At 45.1% G+C, this 25,816-nt stretch overlaps 1 protein-coding gene across 7 annotated transcripts in view; it reads right to left on the reverse strand.

The window, feature by feature from the left end:
* Positions 1–25,816, reverse strand: part of NFATC2 (nuclear factor of activated T cells 2) — a gene marked incomplete at its 3' end in the record, with an annotated part of 141,388 nt that overhangs the window by 67,611 nt on the left and 47,961 nt on the right. For all 7 annotated transcript variants that reach the window (XM_082225896.1, XM_082225895.1, XM_082225898.1 and 4 more), the window contains exons 4-6: positions 25,372–25,574; positions 24,184–24,356; positions 1,578–1,718 (exon numbers count right to left, since the gene is read on the reverse strand). In XM_082225896.1, coding sequence (XP_082082022.1) covers positions 1,578–1,718; positions 24,184–24,356; positions 25,372–25,574 — 517 coding nt within the window. The remainder of the gene's footprint in view (positions 1–1,577; positions 1,719–24,183; positions 24,357–25,371; positions 25,575–25,816) is intronic.

Here is a 25,816-nt window from a genome sequence, read left to right on the forward strand (position 1 = left end):
TTGAGAGATAAGCAAGCATGCTTTCCCCCTCCAAGTGCTGGCATACTTTCTTCTTTCTTTCATAAAAATGTGGGCCTTTTCTTATTCTCAGCCATCTGAAAGAGGAAATTAGCAGTGACAGTGTCACCGAGGAGGATGCACAATCCACTCACAGTGGGTTTATTGTGGCTTTGCTTGCCCTCAGAGCTGCTCATCAGCATTCTGGTAGGAAACGTGCAAGCTAAGTCAAACTGTGCTGTTAAGAAAAGTTGCCATGGACAGCTCTAAATCTGCCTGTGTTTGAATGAACTAGCATTAAGTGCTTCACCTGTGCAGAAGCTCCAATTGTAAGACTTTTGAAAATGGTGCTTCCAAGTATAAAGGACATCCTTCTGCCGCCGGGGTTTGCAAACAAGACACACCTCATATTATGCATCTAGTCTGGTGAAGGAGAAGGGTGGTGGGGAGGTCTTAAACTTAAAGGGGGTATAGGAAATGATTTATCCTCTAAAGGTCAGGGAGTAGAAATGTAAACTACAATTAGTAGCAGTATTGTGGTTCTTCTTATTTCTATGTGTGTAATGGCTGTTTGCTAAAACACAATAAACTGAACTGAACTGAACTTTCTGTAATGCTTTAATAATGTGGTGTTCCATAAAGGACCAGGGCATTGCAGCATATTGAGGGGCAAGGCTTAGCCTTAGCTCCGCCTTGTAGCTCAATTAATTCATGTTTGCAAACTGCTGGTCACTTGTGGTGAGTAAAAAATCAACTCCAAGGCACCAAACAGAGGGAAGCAGATGAGAGCTGGTTCTTCCTCACTTCTCCCTCCCCTGACCCTCAGTATTCCACAAATGGCTAAGATGAGTATGCATGGGCAGGCAGGCTAATTTACTGTGGGCTAACAGACTTTGTGGACCTTTGCAAAGCCACCTTAAGCAAACCCTAATTCAGGCAAGAAAGCCATCAGCCTCCATTATGTGTGCACTTCTGTGCATGCACACTGGCCAACACAAGCACAATGAGGCTTTCAACTCCCACCACCACCACCACCACCAAATAGCAGCTGCTGTGCAGCCCCAGGGGCTTCTTCTTGCAAGTTTCAGAACCGGCTTACAGTGTAGCAAACCTGGCTGCTGCTTTAAACAATAATGGCAAAAGAAGGTTAAAAGCGCCAGTTGCATGAGGTGCTTGTGGCACGTCTCTGAAGGGGAAGCTGGTCCCTGAGAGATTGCAAAGCGGGTGGCAGCTATTACTAACTAGCTCCAAAATGAGTCAGAGCTTTAAGGGTCAGCCTTAACTGCTTTATAATTGCATGTGAATGAAATGTGCTGTATTCTTATTAGTCATCACCATTGTTTGAACCTGTGTGATGTTTGGCTAGGGAAAACAATGAGTCCACGCTCAAGATTTTTGTTTTGTTTTTTGAGGTCAGGTATGATTCAGGTCAGAAATCAAAGCGTTGCTGTGTTCCAATAAAGTAATTCATTTCTGGTTATGCTGGCCCTGTTTGAATGACCGTTTGGAGGACCCAGTCCTGTAAGACATGGTTCTCCTTGACCAGCCTAATTAGAAAAATAATACAACGAACAGCATACCTGGTGTCTTCTCTGTGAATATAACCTTAGATTCTGCAGTAAAATTCTGGCCCGTCAGGATCATCTGTTGTCCACCATATACTAAGCAACTGTCAACATCTTGAGTCTCGACCATCGGAAGTTCATGAGCAGAGCGTTGGGCTGCGGACAAAACAGAGAAATGAATGAAACCAGATCTTTCTTTTCTTTCTTTTTTGCTAGGAACTTTCAAAACTACCAACAAGGTCTATTTTGTCAGGGTTGCCATCCCCTCCCTGTCAAAGGAACTTCTCCACGAGTCTAAATTTAGGGCTGACAAGAAAAAAGAGAGGAGGAAAAATAAATTTATACTCAAAGCATTTTTATATGGAAATAATCAGGAGCTGGCTGCAGTGCCCCAGCTGCACTGGCCTTACTCCTTGTCACTGACAAAGGAGAACTCGGCTGAATGAGCTGGAGTCAGCCCATGTCTATTTCCAAGTCAATGGCCAAATATTCAAGTGCAAGTACTCTACAACCCTGGAACTTTCAATATACCACCTGCAGATTGGATTCTAGTGGATAGCCCTGAATTCCTTTAAAAAGAACTGGAGCGTAACTCGTTCCAAGCTGAAATATGAAGGCCTTGGAGCCATCTAGGCAGCAGGGAAGTGTCCATTGCTCATTACTTTGCCCTCCAGCTTATGTACACATACTCGTGTGTGTGTGTGTGTGTGTGTGTGTGTGTGTGTATGCATATGCACAATTCCCTCTAATACTGGAACCATGGTGGTGCCTTGCCAATCATTTTGGAAGCAAAACACATCTGCGCACAAGAATCCAAATGATTAGGTATATCCATGAGAACCATGACCTTCAAAATTACATTCCCGTCTTATTCTCACCCCTCAGTAATTAAGAATTTCACATTGTTATTTTTGTTATTATTGTTATTGTTGTTGTTGTTGTTATTTTCTGTGCCTCCCTTCATGCGAAGATCACAGGGCCATTTACAATACCAAAACACAAAAATACACACCACAAAAAACACAAGAAGACCTCCAACCTTTTCCTCATCCTACCTCCCGATTCAGTATAGAGTTGGAGGGGTGGTGGGGAGGCACATATCGTTCCCTTAGCAACTGCCCTGCTTTCTTGGGGACACCAAGCTCAGCACTGGGAACCATAGTTTCATAAGAATGTGTTAAATCAATGCACAAGACTCAGTAGAAGCACACAGCATCCGTCCACATAACCGAGTTCCCTTGTCATCAGAAGCAGAATAATGCAAGAGAGCTGCCATCTGAGAAATCTCCCCCCACAACTGCAACAGCTGGGAAGGATCAAGTACTCCCGTCTTTGACTGGTCCAGATGCATCTCTAGGGCAACTAAGTGACCCAGAAGTTCAGGACGTGAATTCAAACTCCTCCACATCTGTCCCATCCTACACTGAAGGCCTCTGGAGGGTTTTGTTCTGCAGTTTAACATCTCTTCATCCTAACTGCTTGTGCTTTTGGGGGTGGGCGGAGGTGGGGGGTGGAGAGAAAAGATTTATTCTGAAGGGTGATTAACCTTTACCTGACAGCCAATTCACACAGTCTCTCTGCTTGTGGGTGGATCTTTTACTTCCTTCTGCTTGTATCAAACAATTATCTGTGCATGGTCTCTCCAGTAGCCAACATGATGCCATCCAGCTGTTATGGGTTCCACTCCCGTCATCCCTGACCACTGGCTATGTGTTGGCTGGGACTCATGGGAGATGGAGTCCAACACATCTGGCTACCTTTGGCATGAGGAGTCTTCCCACTGGGCACACCAACACTCAGTCCACATTTCAGAGATTCATAGTGGTGTGTAAAAAATGCGGCTTGCCTTTGCGGTTAACAAGTCATATGGCCTACCTTTTCATAAAGAGCTTTTTTTAAAAAAAGAAGAAGCAGCAGCAAGCAAGCCAAACCATACGCAGGAAATGAAGACTAGGCTGTATGCAGAGCGGTGGAGTTGATGGGTTTCAAGCTACTTTCAGTGGCTAATGAAAAAAACTACAATAGGCTATACATTTTGAGGGTTGCCCCCCAAATTAATGTGACAATGGTGCATATTCTGTTTGGAAGCTGATACGACTGTTCCACCTACAGATGGGGAGGGGAACTGGTGGCCCTCTGAACATTGCTGGAGAAGAAGTCCCATCACTCCTGACCATTCTGGATACGGCTGATGGGATTTGGAGTTCAACAACATCTTGAAGGGCACAGGTTCCCTACTCCTGGTCTAGACCATGGCTGTCTCCTCTGAACGGCACCACCTTTCCAAAGATTGTAGGCAGAGGTCCTCCAACCCAGCTGCCTGAGATATTTTTAACAGGGAAAACCAGGGATCAAGCCTTCCTCATGCAAGGCAACTGTACAACCACTGAGCTACCCTACTCATCTGTGTCTGCTGAAACAATCTTGCTGCAATTCTATAAGCTTGAACACAAAGAAGCCTTGCAAAGATTAGACCTTAAGAGATAAAATTCTGCCAACAATAATCTAGAGGTGAACTTTGAAGAGTGGGGATTCATCATGGCAGCCCCAAGGAGAGACCAAAAATACAGGCAGCTATTATGATGTATACTGTCCTTTGTCCGTAGATCACAAGGAGATTCACAACATAAAATATCCATCCGCTCTATAGATTAGATTCACACAGAGAACAAACAGCAGTAATACAAAGCATAACAAATGGCTAGCATGAAGTAGAAACTCTATCAAAGGAAAGGAAAGAAGTATGCAGCCTCTGCTCGATTATTTTTCTCATTCTCCAACTTCCTCTGTGCTAAACTGTCACAAAGAAACTTGAAAGCCTTGTTATTGCCTCCGTCACTTGCCAGAGACTATGTGTCCATCAGTTACCCCGAAGATCTGGCCAATTATGTCATTGCTTCTGATCTGAAAAAAAAATTATGGAGCTCTGCTCCCTTGTATACTGACTTTCAGAAAACTAGAAGCATGTCTATTAATTCTCAGCGGGTTGTGGATTTCTAAGAGCCATTCACTGGATCATTAAAAAATTACTTCTAACAGTACTTTTCAAAGCAGAGTTCTGCACTTATCACAAATAATCATTCATGCAATTTTAGGTGTGTTTTTTAAAAAAATAAAATATATTAAAAATCGAGGAGCTCACAGTTTATTATTCACCCAGCTGGCTCACAAGGCTGCCTGTTAAGAGCATACATTGAGATTACTTTCACAGAAGTTGCTTATTTCTTCCACATGGCTTATATGATTAATCACTCTTTGTAAACAGTCAAGATCCTGATGAGTTCATAATTGGATTTACCACTAACAGGAGATTTATGGTTCTGAAAACTCAAGAGTAAATGATATCTAGCAATAAATAAATAAACCCAACTACAGCATTCAAAAGAAAACAAGCTTAAAGGTTGTCTTTGAGAGCATTTCAGCTGTATTGGTCCTGAGAGTGGACATTTCCAAAGGGACTTTCAATGTAGTTTGACAAATGTGCTTTGAATATATACATTCTGCTACAAAGCCTTCAGTTTAGCTAATAGAATAGTTCCCAGATTCCAGCTTACAGTTTATCCAGAATTCCTTCCATTCAAGGAGATGGTGTTCAACCTATTTTGGATGGAGTTGCGCTTCCCTGAAGGATCAGCTTTGCACCTGGGAATATTCCTGGATTCAGCTTTGTCCCTAGAGAGCCAAGAATCTTTACCTTGGGCTAGGATGTCAGTTACAATCTCTCTTGGATGGGGACTACAGTTATCATGAAGTAGTGACCTCCCATCCAGAATACTGCAATACATTATACAGTGGTACCTTGGTTCTTGAACGGCTTAGTTGATGAACAAATTGGCTCCCGGACACCGAAAACCCAGAAGTAAGTGTTCCGGTTTTGAACGTTTTTTGGAAGCTGAACATCCAACACGGCTTCCGCTTGAGTGCAGGAAGCTCCTGCAGCCAATCAGGAGCCGCGCCTTGGTTTTCGAACGTTTCAGAAGTCAAACGGTACTTTCAGAAAGGATTACATTTGAGAACTGTATGTGGAACTGCCCTTGAAGACAGCTAGTTAGTAATGAATCACCCCAGTTCTGAAAGAACTCCACAGCTCTCTGCTACCAAGCTTAATTTAAGGTGCTGGTATTTATCTGTAAAGGGATGCAGGTGGCGCTGTGGGTTAAACCACAGAGCCTAGGGCTTGCCAATCAGAAAGTCGGCGGTGCGAATCCCCGTGATGGGGTGAGCTCCCATTGTTTGGTCCCTGCTCCTGACAACCTAGCAGTTCGAAAGCACATCAAAGTGCAAGTAGATAAATAGGTACCGCTCCGGTGGGAAGGTAAACGGCTTTTCCGTGCACTGCTCTGGTTTGCCAGAAGCGGCTTAGTCATGCTGGCCACATGACCCAGAAGCTGTACACCGGCTCCCTCGGCCAGTAAAGCGAGATGAGCGCCGCAACCCCAGAGTTGTCCGCGACTGGACCTAATGGTCAGGGGTCCCTTTACCTTTATCTGTAAAGCCCTAAATGGCTTGACACCCAGGTACTCAAATAAAAATCTGCCTGGGGTTCTAAACAGTTCCTTTTATGCCGAAAAGATAGCAGCATGGGCAGTTGTGGGCCACCTTATGCAGAGAGAGTTCCAAAATGGAGGACCACAACCAAAAGTTTGAATATTTTAGGCTGCAATCCAACACACACTTATCTGAGAGTAAGCTTCCATTGAACTCTCTGAGACTTGCTTCTTAGTAGACGCACAAAGAACTGCACCCTTAGTCTGGTATTGCTTTGTATTATTATGATTTTTGCATTATAGTTTTATTAATGTTAAGTATTTTAGTGTCTTATGAAGAATGGCATTACAGTGGTACCTCGGGTTAAGAACTTAATTAGTTCCGGAGGTCCATTCTTAACCTGAAACTGTTCTTAACCAGAAGCACCACTTTAGCTAATGGGGCCTCTTGCTGCTGCCACGCTGCCGGAGCACGATTTCTGTTCTCATCCTGAAGCAAAATTCTTAACCTGAGGTACTATTTCTGGGTTAGCGGAGTCTGTAACCTGAAGCGTCTGTAACCTGAAGCATCTGTAACCCGAGGTACCACTGTATAGGAAATACATATATTCCAAAAGTATGCTGAATAGATCATTCCAAGAACAGCAACATACAAAAATATGATCAATAGCAGCATATATAAACATATGCTTAATGAAGTAAAATATGTGTGGAGCCTGCGAGCTACAGCACAAAGCAGGTGACCAAGTGAATATGCCTTATGGCACAACATATCATTGTTTACCATGAAGTAAGTATTATTACTTCTTCAGTATTACAGACTTAGTTGGTCTTTAAGGTGCTACTGGAAGGAATTTTTTTATTTCCACTGACCAAGTCAGACTATTGGTTGACTGGCCCAATAGTGACTATGTTGACCAGCAACATCCCTGATGGATTAAATTAGAGGTGGTTCTACCTGAAACCTCTTTGAGCATGAGATGCAAGAGACTGGACCTGGGATCTTTTCTAGGCAAAGTACATCTCTACCACTGAGTCACAGCCTCTTTGAGAATATAAGATAAACTTAAGAGGTCCAACCAAGGCAAATGATTTATTCAACTTCTCTGAAATCTTCAAAATAGAAACACATTTGTTTTTTTAAAATATCTAGTAAAAAAGGGACAAACAACATTGTGGGCATTTCTAAACTGCCTTAGTCCAAGGAAGGCGTAGGGAAACTCGGCCCTCCAGAAGTTTTGAGACTACAACTCCCATCATCCCTGACCACTGGTCCTGTTAGATAGGGATGATAGGAGTTGTAGTCCCAAAACATCTGGAGGGCCGAGTTTGCCTATGCCTGGTCTAAGGTGCTGTTCTCACTTCTTGTATCATCATCATCATCATCATTATTATTAAATTAAAATTGTATGCTGTCCTTCATCCAAAGATCCCAGGGCAGATCACAACAGAAAAATACAAAATGAGAATACAGAATACCAAGGGCTGGGTTTCTGCACTCTCCCCTAAAGCCAATTAGTCAGCCAGTCTCATTTATTTGCTTGGGCCCATCATTCATTGTCAAACAAGGGAACAAATCTCAGCCTTGCAATACTGCAAACAATGTATAATCTACAAACGAAAGCATAAAACCAGCTATAAATGTTTACAGTGTGTAAAACAAGCAAATAAAAAAATATAATGAAAGGTGATGAGCTGTAATACCTAACCACATTTTGTGCAACCAATTTATTTCTACTCTTTTTGCACTGCCAACACAAAGAGAGCTACTTCATGAGTCACATGTGTCCTTACCCATAAGAAGGGAACACACTTCCACTACCTTTCCAGTGTTAGGAATTCCTGTCTGAAAATTCTGCTTTAAAACCTTGTGTGGGAAAGTGCAACAGATTGTGAACAAAATCCTTTACTTCCTGAAGGCCACAAATCCTGAGGCTGTGTACACACCAGAGTGTTATTGTGCACGTGGGTCGCACAAATCTGATTTTTCCATGTGTGCTTTTCTGATCATTCGTCCACACATAAGCACTTTCAATTGAACTCTGTCTCAGTGCTTCCCATCCACACTGGTGGACAATTCTCAATGGGATGTGTCAGGGAACTGACCTCAGAGGGAAAGGAGGTGATAGGGCTCCCAGAGACTGGGAGAGACTCAACAGCCAAAGCAGGGACCAGCAGGGGGAGCGCGGGGTCTCTGGAGGAGGATCTCAGGGATACTGAGAGAGATGCAGCAGCGCAGGCAGGAAGCAGGGGGGAGAAAGGGGTGAGAGACACGTCCAGTGAAAATAGTGGGGAGGTGTCAGAAGCAATTGCAGGGAGACCCATGCTTCGTCGGAAGCTGTCACGTCGTGAGTCCAGGAGACGTGTTTCCGTTAAGGAACTTCTTTGTTGGAGGCGTTTCCGCAAACAGCCACTGTCGGACTCTAACAGTGACTAGAGCAGACATGTCTGAGGAGCTCTGTCACACACAGAGGTTTGTGGGGCCGCACAAACTCTGAAGGGGCACCATTTTAAGCACAAGCAGCTAATCATCCCCTAATAGCAGTCCGACAGTCTCTGTACGCTGCCTGTGCAGGAGAAAGCATCATGAGCGACCCAGCCGGAGCAGGGGGAGGAGCTGATCCAAGCTTGGAAGAAAGATGCCGAGCATTGGAGGTCCAACTGGCGCTGCAGACGGCGAGGCTCGAGGAGAGGAGGGCTCAAGATGCAGACAAGAAGGGGAGAACCACTCAGTTCCCCAGAAAGGTACCAGGATTGGTGCAGAAGTTTGGGGGGGACCCCAAGGATTACCATGCCTTTAGGACTGAAATGCAATATGCCCTGAATGTCCAGTTTGATGAGTTCCCTGATGAGGAATCTCGAGTTGCTTTTGTAATTGGGCATCTTGAGAAGGGCGCGCGAGACTGGGTTCGACCCCTGATGGCAACGCACAACGATATCCTAAAGGACACTATGAAATTTTTTCGTGCAATGGATATCATGTTTTCCAGCGACGTTGAGGAAGGGGCGGTGCGCAGACAGTTAATGGCTTGCAAGCAGGGAAGCAGATCTGTCCGTGAGTACTGGACTGAATTTACCATGCTGATTCACAGATTGGGGTGGGATTTATCGGCAGCACCCATTCAGATGCTATTTGAAGAAGGTCTTTCTTCAGCTGTGAAAGACGAGCTGGCCAGGAGCCCCAGGGCGGTGTCTATGGATCAGCTGACCAAATCGGCGCTGACCATTGGAGCGCGCCAGGAGGCAAGAGCCTTGGAGAGGCGGGAAGGGAGAGGGGAACGTTGGAAGGAGTTACGCATTCCAGACATTCCTGAGCCAGCTTTCCCGCCGGCAGAGCCGATGGAAATCGGAACAGCCCGCGCGCGCGCAGTTTCAAAGCCCAGTGAGGGGGCGAAGAAGGAGGGAAAGGGAGCCCGGAAATGCTATCTCTGCCAACAGCCAGGCCACTTTGCCAGAGTCTGCCCCCAGAGGAAGGAATGGCAAGGGATGGTGGGAACTGTTGAGGGGGAAGAGCAGGGAGAAACGGAGCAGGTAAAAGCCAACGCCTGGTTGCCATCAGGGCACTGCAGCCAGGCCAAAGAGCAGTGAAAGTGCCCCTTCCCCAAGTGCCAGTGCCAGAAGCTCCTCGACCGGCTCTAGTGATTGAAGTGTCGCTAGAGCTGCAAAATGGACACCCCCTAAAAATAAAGGCACTGTTGGACTCAGGCAGCTCCTGCAATTTTATGAGCAAGGAGTTTGCTGCTGAACACCAGATACAGACTATCCCTTTAAGCAACCCCCTGCAGGTGACCACGATCGATGGCAGGGAACTGTTGGGAGGAGGAGTCAGCTTGCAGACCATCCCAATGATAATGAGGGTGGCAAGGCACACAGAACTGATAGCGTTTAATGTGGCCACCTTGGGAGGTGCTCCCATTATTTTGGGAATGAGCTGGCTAGCCCTACATGATCCGCTGGTGGGCTGGCATCAAAGAGTGGTTTCCTTCGGTTCCGCACATTGCTTAGAACACTGCAGGGGGGAAAAGGGGTCAGCAGGGGCCCAAGCCACCCTGGCAGGGACTGAAGTAGTGGAGAAGGGGAAGGTGCCACCACAGTATGCTGATCTCAGCGACGTGTTCAGCGAGAAGGAAGCTGACCAACTACCTCCGCATAGACCCTTTGATTGCCAGATCAATTTACTCCCTGGAGCACAGCTTCCTGTAGGCAAGTTGTATGCCATGTCAGACAGGGAAATGCAGGAGTTGCGAGCGTTCATTGACAAGAACCTGAAGAGGGGCTTCATCAGAGAGTCCAAGGCAGCGGGGGGTAGCCCAGTGTTTTTTGTGGACAAAAAAAACACGGACAAGCCGAGGCTGGTATGTGACTTTCGGGCCCTAAATGCAGTGACAGAGCCGGCGGCTTTTCCTATGCCCAGGATTGATGATATTTTGACCAGGGTGCGGAAGGGAAAGATTTTTACAAAGCTGGACCTAAGGGGGGCGTACAACCTGATACGTATAAGGAAAGGGGATGAATGGAAGACCACCATGTTCACCCCTTTGGGGGCATTTGAATACTTAGTTATGCCTTTTGGATTACAAACAGGCTCCGCGTGTTTTCAAGCTTTCATGAACCACGTACTGGGGCCTTTGCTCTACAAGAATTGCGTGGCCTTCTTAGATGACGTGTTGGTGTATTCGGAGAATGAGGAGCAACATGTGAGAGACGTCAGAGAAGTGTTGAGCAGGCTGCAAGCCAACCGACTGTGGGTGAAACTGGAGAAGTGTCAGTTTCATACCAAGGAGGTGGAATTCCTGGGGTACCGCTTGTCAGACAAAGGGTTGGCCATGGACCCCGGCAAGGTTCAAGCGGTGCTGGAATGGAAAACACCCAAGACCAAGAAGGATGTGCAGAGGTTCCTAGGGTTTGGAAACTTTTATCGTAAGTTCATCCGCAACTTCGCCCACCTGACGGCGCCCATCACGGACTGTCTCAGCAGCAAAAAGAAGTTTGTTTGGACGGGGGAGGCGGAGCGAGCGTTTGAGGAACTGAAAAGGGCCTTCGCCTCTGGCGAACAACTTCTACATGTGGATTTACAAAAAAAGCTGAGGGTCGAAACAGACGCGTCGGACCGAGCCATAGGGGCGGTGCTTCTTCTGCAGCCGGGGAAGGAGGGGTCGGAGTGGCGACCGTGTGCCTTCTTTTCGCGGAAGCTGAACAAGTCTGAGAGGAACTACACGGTGTACGACCGGGAACTTCTTGCAATTTATGAGGCCTTCCGGAGATGGAGGCACCTACTAATTGGTGCACAACAGAAGGTGCAAGTGTGCACGGACCATAAGAATCTAGAGTATTGGAGAACTGCGCGAGTGCTCAAACAACGGCAGTTGAGATGGGCCCAGGAGTTCTCCAAATTTAACTTTGAGATTTGTTACGTACCAGGCCCGGAGAACGTTAGGGCGGACGCTCTCTCACGCAAACCTGAATATTTGGAGGGAGAGGGTGTACCCGAAGAGACCCATGTCATTCCCGAGGACCGCTGGGTGTGTGGGGCGGCATTGGTGGGGCAAAGGGAACTGGTAGAGGGAACGGGGCAGGATGTATACGCCCAGGACAAACTCAGGAGTCTTAGGAGGGAGGGAGACAAACCCGGGGGTTTTGAGGAGAGAAATGGGGCGTTGTACTACAAGGGAGCGTTATACATACCTGAAGGGGAATTGAGGGAAAAGGTACTCAAGCAACTGCACGATAACCCCACAGCAGGGCATTTTGGGCAACACAAAACCATGTGGCTGGTTACCAGGGAATTCTGGTGGCCCAAGGTCAGGGAAGATGTGCGTGAATATGTGAGAGGGTGTGACCGTTGCCAACGAGCCAAGGGGGAGAGGCGGGCACCGGCAGGTTTATTAGAACCACTACCCACGCCGGAAAGACCGTGGGAGGCAGTGGCAATAGATTTTATGACTGATCTGCCCAGGTCCAAAGGGAAAACAGCCATTATGGTGGTGGTAGATCTGTTAACCAAGATGGCACACTTTATAGCCTGCTCACATGCGGTCACAGCAGAAGAAACCGCCAAATTGTTTGTGGAAAATGTGTTTAGGTTGCATGGCGCCCCCTTGAGGGTGGTTTCGGACCGAGGGAAACAATTTACTTCCAGGTTCTGGAGGAAGCTCATGAGCTTACTGCATGTAGAGGTTAATTTCTCTACTGCCCGTCATCCAGAAACCAACGGGCAGGCGGAAAGAGCTAATGGTGTCCTCCAGCAATATTTGAGGTGTTATGTTAATGATAGAGAGAATGATTGGGTGGAGAAGCTGGCGTTGGCAGAATTTGCTTACAACAATGCAGAGAACGTGTCCACGGGAATGAGCCCTTTTTTGGCCAATCACGGGTGTCATCCCCGAGCCTTCCCAGGGGGGGAGGGGGAGAACTGGAGCGTTCCAGCAGCAGAACAGTTCGTTGAAGAAATGGAAGCGATCCATCGCCAACTCCAACTTAATTTAAACCGGGCGAAGGAGGAATATAAGAGGCAGGCAGACAAAACCAGAAGGGAAGGGGAAAGCCTTAGGGTGGGAGACCAGGTGTGGCTGTCCACCCAAGGGTTACCATTTAAAGGAGGTTGTAAGAAGTTAAGACCCAAAAGACTGGGCCCATTTGAAGTCACGCAACAGGTCAACCCAGTGGCTTTCAGACTCCGGTTACCGAACCACATGAAGTTGCACCCAGTGTTCCACAGATCGTTGCTGTCACCGTATATAGGGGACAGAGAGGGGAGGGTCAATAGGGGACCAGCGATGGAGGAAAAAGAACACAGCTACCATGCAGCGGAGATCCTAGATTCCAGGTGGAAAGGAGAGCAAGTAGAGTATTTGGTAATGTGGGAAGGGGAACCGGAGTCGGAAAACACCTGGGTCAGGGCAGAGGATGTAGATGACGAGGTTCTAATTGAAACTTTTCATCAGAGATTCCCTCGAAAACCCCAGCCAGTGGCGAGGTTCCGGAGGGAATACTTCGCCACCACAGACGAAGAAGAGGAGTTGGAGGGGTTCTCTGATTCCGAGGTGGAGGAGGATTCAGCGAGTCGGAACAAAGACCGATGGAGGGAGATGTTCGAGACGTCGGAAGATGAAGAGGATTCGTTTCGGGGTTTCAGCTCCTCACCGCCCAGAGGAGAGGGAGGGGGCGGGGGGGAAGGGGGCCCTGGAGGGGAGGTGGATGTCAGGGAACTGACCTCAGAGGGAAAGGAGGTGATAGGGCTCCCAGAGACTGGGAGAGACTCAACAGCCAAAGCAGGGACCAGCAGGGGGAGCGCGGGGTCTCTGGAGGAGGATCTCAGGGATACTGAGAGAGATGCAGCAGCGCAGGCAGGAAGCAGGGGGGAGAAAGGGGTGAGAGACACGTCCAGTGAAAATAGTGGGGAGGTGTCAGAAGCAATTGCAGGGAGACCCATGCTTCGTCGGAAGCTGTCACGTCGTGAGTCCAGGAGACGTGTTTCCGTTAAGGAACTTCTTTGTTGGAGGCGTTTCCGCAAACAGCCACTGTCGGACTCTAACAGTGACTAGAGCAGACATGTCTGAGGAGCTCTGTCACACACAGAGGTTTGTGGGGCCGCACAAACTCTGAAGGGGCACCATTTTAAGCACAAGCAGCTAATCATCCCCTAATAGGATGTAATTGTGCTATGTTCCTTCCCCTCAGTTTCTAGTTCTAGGGTTGCCAAATTTCAAAAAGTTGCTGAGTTTTTTTTAGCAAAGTTGATGAGTTTTTTCTCTCTCAAATCTTTTTAATGAAGTTTTTGAGCTATTGTTGAGCAAAATTGGCAAAAAACCAACACTTCTGACTTGGGTTGCCATACGCCCAGGTTTCCCCGGACATTTTTACTGAATTTTGGAAATTCCGCCTGGACATTATTTTTGACCGACGAATCCCAGACGTATGGCAGCCCTACTGGTTCTCTACCCCCTGAGTTACAGAAACATGAGCTCTATTGTGGGCATGTGTACAGGCATCTGTTTACCTGTTTAAAAAGAAAGTCGAGTCACACAAGAGAACATCCATTCCGGTAATTTGAGATTTTATGATTCCACCCCCTCCCTTACTCCAGTATCAGTGGATCAGGAAAATATTAGTTACAGGTAGGTAGCCGTGTTGGTCTGCCGTAGTCGAAACAAAATTTTTAAAAAAATTCCTTCCAGTAGCACCTTAGAGAACAACTAAGTTTGTTATTCGTATCTGAAGAAGTGTGTATGCACACGAAAGCTCATACCAATAGTAAACTTAGTTGGTCTCTAAGGTGCTACTGGAAGGAAAATATTAGTTAAATGAGAGGAAATGCGGGCTGCCACTTGGATTAGGACAATGTGTGGATGTCGCAAAGAACATTTACCCATCGGATGCATCACATCCACTTTAAACTACCATGAGTACCAGCCCAAAGTAGCTGGAAGCTCCATGAATGCAGGAGGAACTTGTCCATTTTGTTGCCATTGTTACCTTTAACCATTATGTCTTTATCTGCTATCACAGGGAGTTTTTAACTGCGGTTGTTGGAGCGGGTATGTGTGTGTTATGTCTTTGTTAAATCTTATCTATTGACAATGTGGTGTGGAAATTGCCTTCTGGTTGTTGGTGTGTATTTAAATTTGGTTTTCATAGAATCATAGAATCATAGAATCATAGAGTTGGAAGAGACCACAAGGGCCATCGAGTCCAACCCCCTGCCAAGCAGGAAACACCATCAGAGCACTCCTGACATATGGTTGTCAAGCCTCTGCTTAAAGACCTCCAAAGTAGGAGACTCCACCACACTCCTTGGCAGCAAATTCCACTGTCGAACAGCTCTTACTGTCAGGAAGTTCTTCCTAATGTTTAGGTGGAATCTTCTTTCTTGTAGTTTGGAGCCATTGCTCCGTGTCCGCTTCTCTGGAGCAGCAGAAAACAACCTTTCTCCCTCCTCTATGTGACATCCTTTTATATATTTGAACATGGCTATCATATCACCCCTTAACCTCCTCTTCTCCAGGCTAAACATGCCCAGCTCCCTTAGCCGTTCCTCATAAGGCATCGTTTCCAGGCCTTTGACCATTTTGGTTGCCCTCCTCTGGACACGTTCCAGTTTGTCAGTGTCCTTCTTGAATTGTGGTGCCCAGAACTGGACACAGTACTCCAGGTGTGGTCTGACCAGAGCAGAATACAGTGGCACTATTACTTCCCTTGATCTAGATGCTATACTCCTATTGATGCAGCCCAGAATTGCATTGGCTTTTTTAGCTGCCGCGTCACACTGTTGGCTCATGTCAAGTTTGTGGTCAACCAAGACTCCTAGATCCTTTTCACATGTACTGCTCTCAAGCCAGGTGTCACCCATCTTGTATTTGTGCCTCTCATTTTTTTTGCCCAAGTGCAATACTTTACATTTCTCCCTGTTAAAATTCATCTTGTTTATTTTTGCCCAGTTCTCTAATCTGTCAAGATCATTTTGAAGTGTGATCCTGTCCTCTGGGGTGTTAGCCACCCCTCCCAGTTTGGTGTCATCTGCAAATTTGATCAGGATGCCCTTGAGTCCATCATCCAAGTCGTTGATAAAGATGTTGAATAAGACCGGGCCCAAGACAGAACCCTGTGGCACCCCACTAGTCACTCTTCTCCTGGATGAAGAGGAACCATTGATGAGCACCCTTTGGGTTCGGTCAGTCAGCCAGTTACAAATCCACTGAGTGGTAGCATAGTCAAGACCGCATTTTACCAGCTTCTTTACAAGAATATCATGGGGCACCTTGTCAAATGCCTTGCTGAAATCAAGGTAGGCTACATCCACTGCGTTCCCTTCATCTACCAGGCTTGTAATTCTGTCAAAAAACGAGATCAGGTTAGTCTGACATGACTTATTTTTCAGAAATCCATGCTGACTATTGGTGATCACAGCATTCCTTTGTAGGTGCTCACAGACTGTTTGCTTAATGATCTGCTCCAGAATCTTCCCTGCTATTGATGTCAGACTGACTGGGCGGTAATTATTTGGGTCCTCTCTTTTCCCCTTTTTGAAAATAGGGACAACATTTGCCCTCCTCCAGTCTGCCGGGACTTCGCCTGTTCTCCAGGAATTCTCAAAGATGACTGCCAGTGGTTCTGAGATCACATCTGCCAGTTCTTTTAATACTCTTGGATGCAGTTCATCTGGCCCTGGAGACTTGAATACATCTAAACTTGCCAAATATTCTTGTACTATCTCCTTAGTTATTCTGGGCTGTGTTTCCTTTGCTGAATCATTTGCTCCAAATTCTTCAGGTCGGGCATTGTTTTCTTTATCGGAGAAGACTGAGGCAAAGAAGGCATTGAGTAGTTCAGCCCTTTCTGTGTCCCCTGGTTTTGTGTGTCTTGTTTGAAAAAAAAATGAGGGCCACCCACCCTGAAGCTTCTATTTTAAACTGTATTTTTATATTCCAAATTTGGACAGATGGAAAGATATGAAAAGGAATGAGAGTCTGTCGTTAGCCTGCTTGGCGTTCTCGTGTACGGAAGGGCAAACAGAGACCTTGGTATCATTCGGACCAAGCTTGTTTTCTTTTGTATGCTCTATTAAATTAATCCCCAGTAAATTCACCGTTTCTAAAGCTCAGGATAGGTGAAATGTAGGCAGTAATTTCACACTGCTCCTTCTCTTCCCCTCAGGGGCTGGCACTCCATAAAGCAGACCAACAGCTACTGTAGTTTATGAGCTCTGTATAAACATAACACTGTTGACTTATCCCGTTGGGGTGTTTACTTTCAATAGCAACAGCCACTGACATAATGCAGGAAAGCAAATGCTAGGCGAAACACTCACTTTTGCCTTGAAACAGCATGTCAACTCTGCTAATGGCACTGGGGGCGTGAGGGGGTTTTCTTTCTGTATTTTATTTGACCGCCTGCAAATCAAGATGTTACGGGTAGTCCGTGCCAAAAATTACATTATGGCCAGCAGTGGAAGAGAAACAAAAAAGGGAACTGCGGTTATCAGGATCTCTGCTGAGTTTTGTTTCCTGAGCCTCAGAATTGCAAGAGAAAGGGGCCAAAATAGGGAAGCAAAATAATTTGGCTTAATGTGGGGAGAACCAGGACGGCTAGGACACATAAGCCAGTCAACCTGCTAGGCTGCTTCAAGACCAAGTTCACCAGCAATATTTTTGACTCTGTGTCAAGGAAATGCCAGAGGGAAGTTCACATGCTCAGTGTGATGGCAGTGCCCAGGACGTGGTGTAACTGAAGCAACAAGTAGACTGTATACATTTATGCAGCCTGTGAACAGTTATACAAATTTACACGATCCCTCCTCTTTTGTGTTCTTCTCACAGAAACAGGGAAAGAACTATGTGTCCCAAGCAGGGATGGAGGAAAAGTGCAATTCAGTTCACATTTAAGGTTGAATTTATTGAGCCTGTTGTTTCCAAAGAAACATGAGAACCAAAGCTCAACCAACTTTCAGAATAAAAAAATTCCTTCCAGTAGCACCTTAAAGACCAACTAAGTTAGTTCTTGGTATGAGCTTTCGTGTGCATGCACACTTCTTCAGATACACACCTATCTGCAACTTTCAGAAGTCACACTTATCTACATTTTGCGATGCAGTTCTCCAATCAATGTTTACAAAAACACATATATAACAGGGAAATGTGTATAGAAATGAATATGTTATGAGAAAGCGCTTTCAAAAATGAGTAGATTAGTCAAAACTGCAGACAAAAATGTATTATTAGGAGAAACTTGCATTAAAAATGCCAGTAGAAACCTGAATTTAAGATTGGAAAAATGAGAAACTGAGATAGCCAAAATGGACCGATCTTTACATTCCTATCCCTGGCTACCTTTATGGGTACCATTTTGGTTTCTGAGATTTCATCAGGCATTGTCCACATACTTTAAAGCACATCCTTACCCTTAAAGATTAGAAATGTGCTTTAAAAACAAACAGGTAAAGATTTAGATTCTCAGGGAAGTAGTTTCCGTATCCAATGTTGCACATTTTGCATTCTCATAGCATGCCCAGAGCCCTGGCAATACCCATCTGATGCTGCTAAAGTCGGTAGTCACAAAATCTAATAGGGAAGGGCAGCCACCATGAAGGATGCATTTCTGGATATTATTACAAGTAGCAGCTCTCAATGATCCTGAGGCTTGATGGAGTAGGAGAAATTCTTAACATGGAGCTCCTGAATCTGGCATTGAATTTGGCTTATGGAAGCAGAGTCTCTCCAATTTGTAAATGGAACATCTAGCTCTCTCTAGTGAAGAGAGCGTTTGTCAAGATTAGTTGGTGAAGGCCTGGAAATTAATCATGGAGGTCTGTACTAAGAAGAGAATGAGAACCCTATTGGATCAGACCGAAGGTCATCTCATTCAACATCCTATTTTCAGTAGTGGCTACTCAGATGCTTCCAAGAAATGGCAAGAACATGAAAGCAAGAAGAGCCCTCCTTTGGTTGTCATTCGCTGCACGCCCCTCCAACTCCTGACATTCAGAAGCAGCAGACACACGGAGCTTCCATTTAAGCTACTGCACTTGCACCACCGGTCGCAAAAAAATCTGGTTGCTATTTCTTGCTCTTGGCATGTTAGAGAAACTGGCTGCTGGTGATATTATTTATTCATACCTGACTGCAGTGGACTGGAAATTTTTATGGCTATCTGATTCTGGCTTCTGTATTGCAACGACTGATAAAACCTATCAATTCGTATTGCTATGGTGTATATCGCAATACATTTAAAATGTTATAACGTTAGCACTACTGAAATCAATTCTTATATTTGGAGCATTATTATTTGCTTTGAAATGAATTGGTGTTAGACTGCTGATTGTAATAATGCATCAATATATAGTCTTGTTCTTGTATTGCAAGCTGCTTTAGGTCAAGAAAGATGTCCCTAGCATTACACACTAACCAGTGATCTACCAGGATTTAGATTATGCATGTGCATGGGTTTAAGGATGGTTGCAGCTGCAGTCTCATTCTGGATCAGCCCCCCCCCCTTTGTTTGGTTTTATTATAATTATTTTAATCCCAGCCTTAACCTATGTGGCATATTCAGTGACAGGTATGGCTAGACTGAGATTGTGTGAGTCATTGCCACATCTTGTGGCTGTGAATTCCATATTGCCAAGGGCAGTTGCTCTATCCTAGGGTTGCCATGTTTCAAAAAGTTGTTGAGCAAAGTCTCCCAAAAAATTCGGACATTTGGCCCGCTTTACGAAAAATCCACCCGGACACCACTTTCTTACCAATTGGAAACCTTTCTTTCCTTGTTTTGGTTTCTGCAAGAGCCCAAATATTGCAACTGTAATAAATTATGCAAATAATTAAATGGGTAGGCATATGCTTCATTATTCCAAGCAGAATTTGGGTGCCCTTCATGAAGATATTGCTGACACCCTAACTGCAACATCACAAAAATCCAAAACCAATATCTCTCCTCAGCCTTTCTCAGGAAGACATGTACGTAGCAGTAAAGATAGATAAGAATGGATCACTAAACCTGGTATTATTTTCTTTTTAAGAATAATGCTTGCAGAACACCAACCCTACAAAGAAGGAGATAAATGGCCGGCAGGGTTAACTATCAGAATGTCTTAGTAGACTCAATAAAGTACTTCCTCTTAAACCTTCATGAAAGTGATCTCTTGAGATTAAAACCCACTGTGCTATAACCATGTGCCACCTTGGGTTTTTAAGTTTTATTCTGCTTGAATTCCTTGGTGATAGCAATTACTGGAAGAGACAGAACCCCGGCAACTCCTCAAACAGGATGACCAGCAAGCAAAATGCAGCCATGTATTTCACTATGTGCCGTACCCAACCCTTGATTCCTGTGTAGGCAATCACACCAGAATAAACCCAGAATAACTTTGTAGTTCATGTCAGACTTTTTTTATCCCTCCCACTTCCTGCTCATTCTAAACTCAAAGGGGGAAAGAAGCCCAACGAGACCCAAAGGTCTTTCCATCTTCTGTTAGCCAGATGACTGTCCAACTATTTAAAATGCATAAACGAAAGCTATTATCGTTTCTAGTTCTAGTAAGATGCATTTTTCGAAGAAGGCAGTGTGCAAATGGCTTTGGAAAGACTAGTGAAAGGTTTAACGAAGATCTACTTTTATTTCTGAATCTTTGGGAAATGCCTCCCATAAACTCCACCTCACTCTGGCCACCACTGGTACCAGAGAAGCTAGAAATATTCATTTTAATAGTAAAAGCAAAGTTCCCGAAGAAGCTTTTCCTAGAATATTACTCAGTTATTTTACTTACTTACTTACTTACTTACTGTTATTGCTATTGTTACTGTCATTGTTATTATTATACTAATTCATACCCTGCCTTTTTCCCTGATGGGACTAAGACTATACTACTCTTCCTGCCACTATGCTAGTCTTTACAACCCTCCCTATCACAAGAGATTAAAGAGTGAGTTCAGAAAGAACCATGCAAACAAAATGTGTTTGTGAAAAGTAAGCCTATTTGCATTTATTCCACCGATTTGCATCATTCGTTTTCAGCGTAGGATCCTAGATACAAAGTCTTTATGAGCGTAGCCATAACAAAGGTTTTATTAGAGCAGCTGTAACATTAAAATAATGCATTTTTTTAAAGCGAGAGATACGCTTTTCAGAGTTCACTGGAGAAGCTACTGAAAATGCAGAGTGTTCATAGCATGCTGCCTGAAAACGGCAGGCAGATTAATCTCCTGGGAGTTACAAGTATGGTTCTTTGCTACGCTTAAACTAGCCGCTAGCCTACTGTTGATAATCTATCCACTAGCAAGAAAGCCATAGAAAGCCTGCCAAGATGAATACATTCTTTAAACTGACTATTTCTTTCCACTGAATTTACAACTGCGCCACATACCGTTAATGCAGAATATCTAATTTTATGGGGAAACTGAGTTGGAGAGGAGGAAAGAAACAAAAAGAAAAGGAAACTTCCAAGGCAGCTAATTAAAAGGAAACAAAATATTTGACCAAAATTCATTGGCATAAACCAACTTTCTGAAGACTGGAGAAACGTCTAAATCACTCAAATGGACACCTTTTCGGAAGTAAATATAATTTTGTCAAAATAATATTTATAACGAGAACAGGTTTACAGGAGAGAATAAAGCAACAACAGCTGGTTTATTGCCTTAAAGGGCTTCTACTTCTGCAACAGGGCTTTCCCCCCCTCTTCTACCTCCATGTGCCCTCATGCTCCCTAAAACTTGCTTGGGGAGGATGTCAGGAGAACCCCCACAACAACGCATGGCAAGATGGGTGGAAGGTTTGCTCTGTCTGCCAAGGTGACACGCTTGCGCTGATGGAAACATCCAATATAGCACCATGTCAAATTCCGCCCATATACAATGGTACCTCTGGATACGCACACCTCTAGTTGCATATCCTTCAGGTTACGTTTGTGGCAAACCCGGGAATATTTTTCCGGGTTTTGCTGCATGCGCATGTGCAGAAGCACTCTACCGCGCCACATGCATGTGCAGAACAGGCACCTCCAGTTGCAAATTCCTCAGGATCCAACCAGAGCTCCGGAACGGATCCTGTGCGCAACCGGAGGTACCACTGTAGTTGCATTGGACCAAGCCATGGTCAGAACAGACCCACTGAAACAAATGACCTTAAGTTAGTCATGAGTCTGCTCCAAAATGACTTAGTTGGATGCAACCCTGAATTTTCTTAATTTTCTCCAATAATTAGTATTTTGTGTCCCTTAAGCATGCACAGTCCCCATTAAGCTGCTTTGGGATGTCCGACTCACTTAGGGTCCCCCCCCAAAAAAGATTTTTATTCTTTCACAAACCTTGGAGTTTCCTCTTCTAATTGAGTGGTGCCATTAAGAGAAATGGTATATCTCAGTGATAGAGCATCTGCCAGAGGTGCCGAATTGCACCGGCGGCAGTGGCGGGGGGCATCGTGCGTGCATGACATCACACGTGCGACACCCCTCCAACCCAGCCAGGCCGACTTGGCCTGCCATCTCTCCACCCACCGCCAGCCACCTTACCTTTGTGAAAGGGATGTGGCAGGGCAAAGACGTTTGGCCCTGCTGTGTCTCTTGCAGAGGATGCACCAGGGCGAAGATGCTTCGCCCTGCCGTGTTCCTGGCAGAGATCGCCAAAACGCCTTCCGGGAAGGCACCCTGGCAATCATCAAAGGGATGCACAGGGCAAAGACATTTCGCCCTGCCATGTCCCTGGGGATCCTCAAAAGGACGTGTTTTTTCAGAGGTTTAGATTGCAGTCTAAACATGTTGAAACAGTGAGCATCTCCAGTGCAGATGTGTCTCAGGGCAGGGATGGGGAGCCTGTGGCCATAAAATGTTGTTGGATTCCAGCTCTCATTAGTCCTGGCCAAAAAGGCCAATGGTGGAAAATGATAAGAGTTACACTGAGAGGCTGCAGGTTCCCCGCTGCTCCCTTAGGGGAAAGCTTACATTACAATCAAAAGCCACAGAGTGGGTCTTTTAAGTAAACTTTCTCAGGCAGTTTATTGCTACAACATGGTTTTGTACACTACTGTGAGTCACACAATAAAAGAAGTGAAAATGGTTCGTTATGATTCTGTGAAATCCCCAAACCACTGAGAAAGCTCAGGTTACTAACAATAAAGCATCACCGGATGAGCAAAGAGACTCAGAAGCGCAAGCCCTCCAAAAATGACTAAGAATCTCTGGATGTGCCAGAATGGAGGCCCTTCCACCGGTCCTATCCTGTGAAGACACCGAGCACCCTTCGTTCCTGATGCAAACCTCCTACACTGAAAGGATGATGGCTGGAAATGTGATCTCCGGTGGGATGAACATATGCTAGAGGGCCAAGAACATTTTCTCCATGGGAGATCTGCTGAGAGAGCATAGCCCACATTCGGCAGTCACTGAGACATCCAGTGGAAATCCCCTCTTCTCCAATGTGGGGCTTATCGAAGAGTGCAAAGGGAAACTCCCACACCCCTCTCGTCGATCTCATGAGCTGCTTGTCCTGCTGTCTCTTGGAGTACTGCCCAAAAACAGTCTGAATATGATGTGTTCAGAGTGAGAGTCATAACAATTGTCTCATTTTCAGACTTTTCAGATAATCAGGAGATCTTTGACAACTTGTGTACCATATCTCAGATTTCTATCTGTTCTGGAAGTACCTCCATAATTTCAATTGTTCTCTAATGAGTCAAGGGATTAGCAGCATCTTTCTGCTATCAATTTGTATTAAAGCTGCACCGCCTAATTCTATACAGTAGGACATGTGAAAATAATCTAGTGATCTTAGTGGACCCACAAGGTCAACGTGAATCAACAGTGTGACGCAGCAGTAAAAAAAGCTAATGCTATTCTAGATTGCATCAACAGAAGTATAGTGTCACGATCAAGGGAAGTAATAGGACCACTAAATTCTGCATTGGTCACACCACATTTGGAGTACGGTGTCCAGTTCTGGGTGCCACAATTTAAGAAGGCTATTGAGAAATTGGAACGTGTGCAGGAGGGCAACCAAGATGATCAAGGGTCTGGAAACCAAGACTTATGAGGAACAGTTGAGGGAGCTGGGTACGTTTCGCCTGGAAAAGAGGAGACTGAGAGGCGATACGATAGCCATCTTCAAATATCTTAAGGGCAAGCTTGTTTTCTCCTGCTCCAGAGGGTAGGACCCAAACCAATGGCTTCAAGTTACAAGAAACGAGATTCCAACTAAACATCAAGAAGAACTTTGTGACAGTAAGAGCAACAGTGGAACAGATTTCCTCAGAAGGTGGTGGTAAGGGCCAAACTACAAATCCCATTCTACTAGTGTCAATTCATGTGCTAGTGCAACTATTTAGTTGAATACTGCCTCAAGACTACAGTGGGTAGAGGTGCTAAGTCATTTCACCACCATGCTAAGATCCCAGAATCACTAGCATTTATATACATAAAGAAAACCCTTGCACTTAACAGCATATCTGAATAGCTAACATAATGTGTAATTTGACTGTGAGTCCTCCTGATTTCAATGGGACTTACCCCCAGGTAATTATGCACAGGTTTCGAGACATGCTTTCTTCAGCTAATTAAGGATCGACACACAGGATACAGAGAGGTTGCAGCATGGAAAATATCGCCGCTGATCAGAAAATAGTGAAGTTACAGAGAAAATGCAACTTACAGCATTCAATGGGGTTGGATGCCACTTGCAAGGAAACAATCCTGCCACTGGATTCGGGGATGTGTACACGGAAAACCAGTCGCACGCGGGTGTTCTTCCGGCCGATGTCCGTCTCCCCTTTCCGCAGTTCAATGTCTGCATTTCTCAGCTTGAGGATCCCTGCACAGTCAATGCTGTGGAACAAGCCAAAACCTTAGTTAATACCCGACCACAGAATTAACAACCCAATGATTCCTGAACACATTTGCAAGGTGGGAAAGATATGGTTCACGCAGAATTTTGTTTTTACCTCACTGATTACAACGATGGATTTAAAGGTCACTTTTCACCAGAAAATAAAACATAAAATCGGGAACTGCCTAAGTACAACAACAACAACAACAACAACAACCACCTCACTGCACTTAAAAAAAACCATGATTAAAAACAGACTGCCCCAACCTACTTATTTAAAAAGCCTGGGAGAACAGGGCTTTTTGACTCCCAAAACATCGCCCCAATGGTGCCATGTTCTAAAAGATACATTTAAAATTAAAGAATCAGTGTGGTGTAGTTGTTAGAGTAGGACTGAAATTCTAATGCGCACTGAGACATGAACATAGCAATGAAAGAAGAGCCCGGTGGAGCAGGCTACTGGCCCATGTAGCTTAGCATCCTGTTCTCACAGTGGCCAACTGTGGGAAATCCAAAAGCAGGATTCAAGCAGAAGAGCACTCTCCCCTCCTATGGTTTCAGGCAAATAGTATTCAGAAGCATTTCTGCCTCCAACATGTATTAAATCACCCCCAGGGCCCACTATCATCACCCACAATGATCCTGCAGAAGTCTGTCCCTTTTGGAAAAGGCTCAGAAGGAAGCTGCCTCATAAACAGGTGAGATCAATGGTTCATCTACCTTGCCACTTGTTCATCTACTCTAAATGACAGGAGACCTCCAGAGTCTCAGGCCAGAAAGAAGTCTTCTACCTGCTACCTGATCCTTTTAACAGAGATGCAAGGGATGGAACCAGGCAGCTTTTTCATACAGATCACGTACACTGTGAATCAAACCTGGGTCACTGTAAGTCTTTCGCCCTTGAGTATTTTTTTGTTCAAGCTAAATGCAGGTGCCTTCTGCATTAACATTAAGTCTCCAGTTTTGTTCCATTAATATCTTGTAACAAGATACTTTTCATAATAGCACTCTTACGTTGCTTTCATGTTGTTTTTTGGCTCCAGGGGAATCTCCAGCACTTTGGTGTTGCCAATTATTTTCTCATAGCTGGTGGTGGTGACAGTTTTCCCTGTAATGCGATGGACTTGGTAGAAAGCATGTGGTTTAAGAATCCGCTCGTCTGCTGTCCCAATGAAGATCTGAAGACCTAGGGGCTTGTTGTCCATGTATCCATGAAGCTGGCAAAAGACCAAATCATTACATCATCATTTCAATGACAAATGGAGTAGATAAATCAAAATAAAAATAGTATCAGAAAGAGAGATATATATATAAGTACAGTAGTAACTTGTTTGATCACCTTGAGCAAATGAGGATCACCTCTAGATGACTAGACATGAAGCTTTTATAAAAAGTGTGTGTGTGTGTGTGTGTGTGTGTGTGTGTCTTTCCTTCAGTTTATTGATGTGCTACCAATGAC

This window comes from Podarcis vaucheri, assembly GCF_965113315.1.
Source record: "Podarcis vaucheri genome assembly, chromosome: 6".
Lineage (NCBI taxonomy): Eukaryota > Metazoa > Chordata > Lepidosauria > Squamata > Lacertidae > Podarcis > Podarcis vaucheri.